Source organism: Nanorana parkeri, unplaced genomic scaffold (genome assembly GCF_000935625.1).
Source record: "Nanorana parkeri isolate BGI_ZX_2015 unplaced genomic scaffold, ASM93562v1 scaffold2813, whole genome shotgun sequence".
NCBI classification, from domain to species: Eukaryota; Metazoa; Chordata; class Amphibia; order Anura; family Dicroglossidae; genus Nanorana; species Nanorana parkeri.
In genome coordinates this window covers 98,560-100,446 of record NW_017309081.1, presented here as the reverse complement: position 1 = coordinate 100,446, position 1,887 = coordinate 98,560, and the positions used below count along the sequence as shown (strand labels likewise).

Sequence of the window (1,887 nt, the reverse complement as noted above, 5' to 3'; positions counted from 1 at the left end):
GGTTGTGACGGTGGGGGTGGGGGACTAAAGTTAAAGTGGAACTCCTGACAGGATCTTTGGAAGTTCTATCAGTTCTGTTCATGTCTGTATCTCCACCAGGATGCTTTCCCCTCACTTCCTGTCCCGGTGACTTCTCACACCATCTAAAACCAAAGAAAAGGTTTTGGAGTTCCACTTTAAGAGCGGCCGGGTGCTGTGTGGTCACATGTGTCTGATGAATGGGACGTTGTCTGGGACACTCGGCAGTGACATCAACACGACAGCCAATCACAGTGCAGGACTGAGTGTTAGCTTCTTGTACAAAGTCCTCCATGACAGCACCACACTTACATACAACACGTCATATGTCACATGTCCTATGTTACTTGTCCTATGTCACATGTCCTATGGCCATATGTGTGACCCCCAAACACCGAGGAGGTCCCTACAAGTCCCTCCGCTGAGTGCCAGCCTGGGTAGGACAATAGGGAGCTCTCTCTGGTGAAACCATTCACCATACAACTGTCACCGGATCGGACCACCGTGGTACCGAGTCCCAGCCAATGGAAGACATAAAACCCGATCAGTAAAATCTCATACGAGCTGAAAGTCGTTTCTAAAATCATTCTCAATGATTGTACTTCTAAAGCTTTTATAAAAAATAATCCTGGTGATCCTGCCGTGCTCAAGCACTTCCTGTTATAGGGTGACAACGCCCTGTCCCTATCTCCTAATTGTGCTCCTGTGTTGTCACACAGACTTCCCATGGAGACTACAAGTGGCCGTTTCAGCACACATCACACAACCCTCCCTATGAAATATCACTCTGATCTCTACACCCCCCAGAGGGATCCCCACAACCAGATCATTAGGAAACTGGGGGTGGTAGTCTCACTACTCCTGCCACATTCTCCATAATACAAGGAGCAGCCAGTCTCAGGTCTGTAAACCAGAGTCTCTGGAGTGACAGTTGGATTGGTGGCTCTATATTTAGGTTGTATCTATAGGAGGCTCTGTAACAAAGTCTGCGGATGATCTCATTGCAGTCACATGACACGGAAGAATCGCATTGTGTGTGATGTGGTTGGGGGGAGTCACATGCAGTCCCTGGTATTACTGGGGGGGGGATGGGCGGGTGTCCCCCAGGCAGTGAGTCACGATCCCCCTTACCTTGGCCTGGCTGGCGGGCGATTTATTACTGATCCAGTCACATGGCGGGCTGATGGCGTCCGGTGCGAGCTGCCGCAGTCCCCGGCTGTTATTATTATTGAAGTTCCCATGTGAGTTGATGAACGGAGGTCGGGGGCTCATCCTCATCGCCCCCTCTTTGTGGGCGGGGGGTCGGGGGCTCATCCTCATCGCCCCCCCTTTGTGGGCGGGCTCGCCATGACGGGAGAGGGCGATCTTCCTGATGGAGCGTGCCAGAGACTTGTGAGGTCCGCGGTTACACTCCTCGCCGTCTGGCAGGCTGAAGCGGGGGCTTCGGCGGTGGGCGGTCCCCTGGGGAGGTGGAGGGCAATGCAGGGTGCGGTGATGGAGGTTCTGAGGCATAGGGAGGCTGTCCATGGGGGCCACACAGTGGCCAGAGGTAGATAAATCGGGACATTTGGGAATGGAAAGTCGGGTGCCGACAGTGAACGGCTGCGGCTTCCTCATCAGACCCTGAGACATGATCTGTCCGAACGCCCGCCACAGCTCAGGATCTCGTCCTTGTAGTGTCCTGCGGAGAGATGGGCAGAAGATCAGTACAAAGAAATACACCCCGTCATCTCCATCCTCATCACTCTCTGCTCACTCTCTGCACCCCTGCCTTCTCTCATCACTCTCTGCTCACTCTCTGCACCCCTGCCTTCTCTCATCACTCTCTGCTCACTCTCTGCACCCCTGCCTTCTCTCATCACTCTCTGC

General features: G+C 53.6%; 1 protein-coding gene across 1 annotated transcript; it reads right to left on the bottom strand.

The window, feature by feature from the left end:
* Window positions 1-115: 115 nt before the first annotated feature.
* Window positions 116-1,718, bottom strand: LOC108802348 (the record flags this gene model as incomplete). The annotated part of the gene is made up of 3 exons (XM_018574211.1): window positions 1,361-1,718; window positions 1,150-1,318; window positions 116-325 (listed from the first exon to the last, which is right to left on the bottom strand). Coding segments are annotated over exons 1-3 (669 nt in total), but the record flags the coding sequence as incomplete, so codon positions are not given.
* Between the last annotated feature and the right edge of the window lie 169 nt (window positions 1,719-1,887).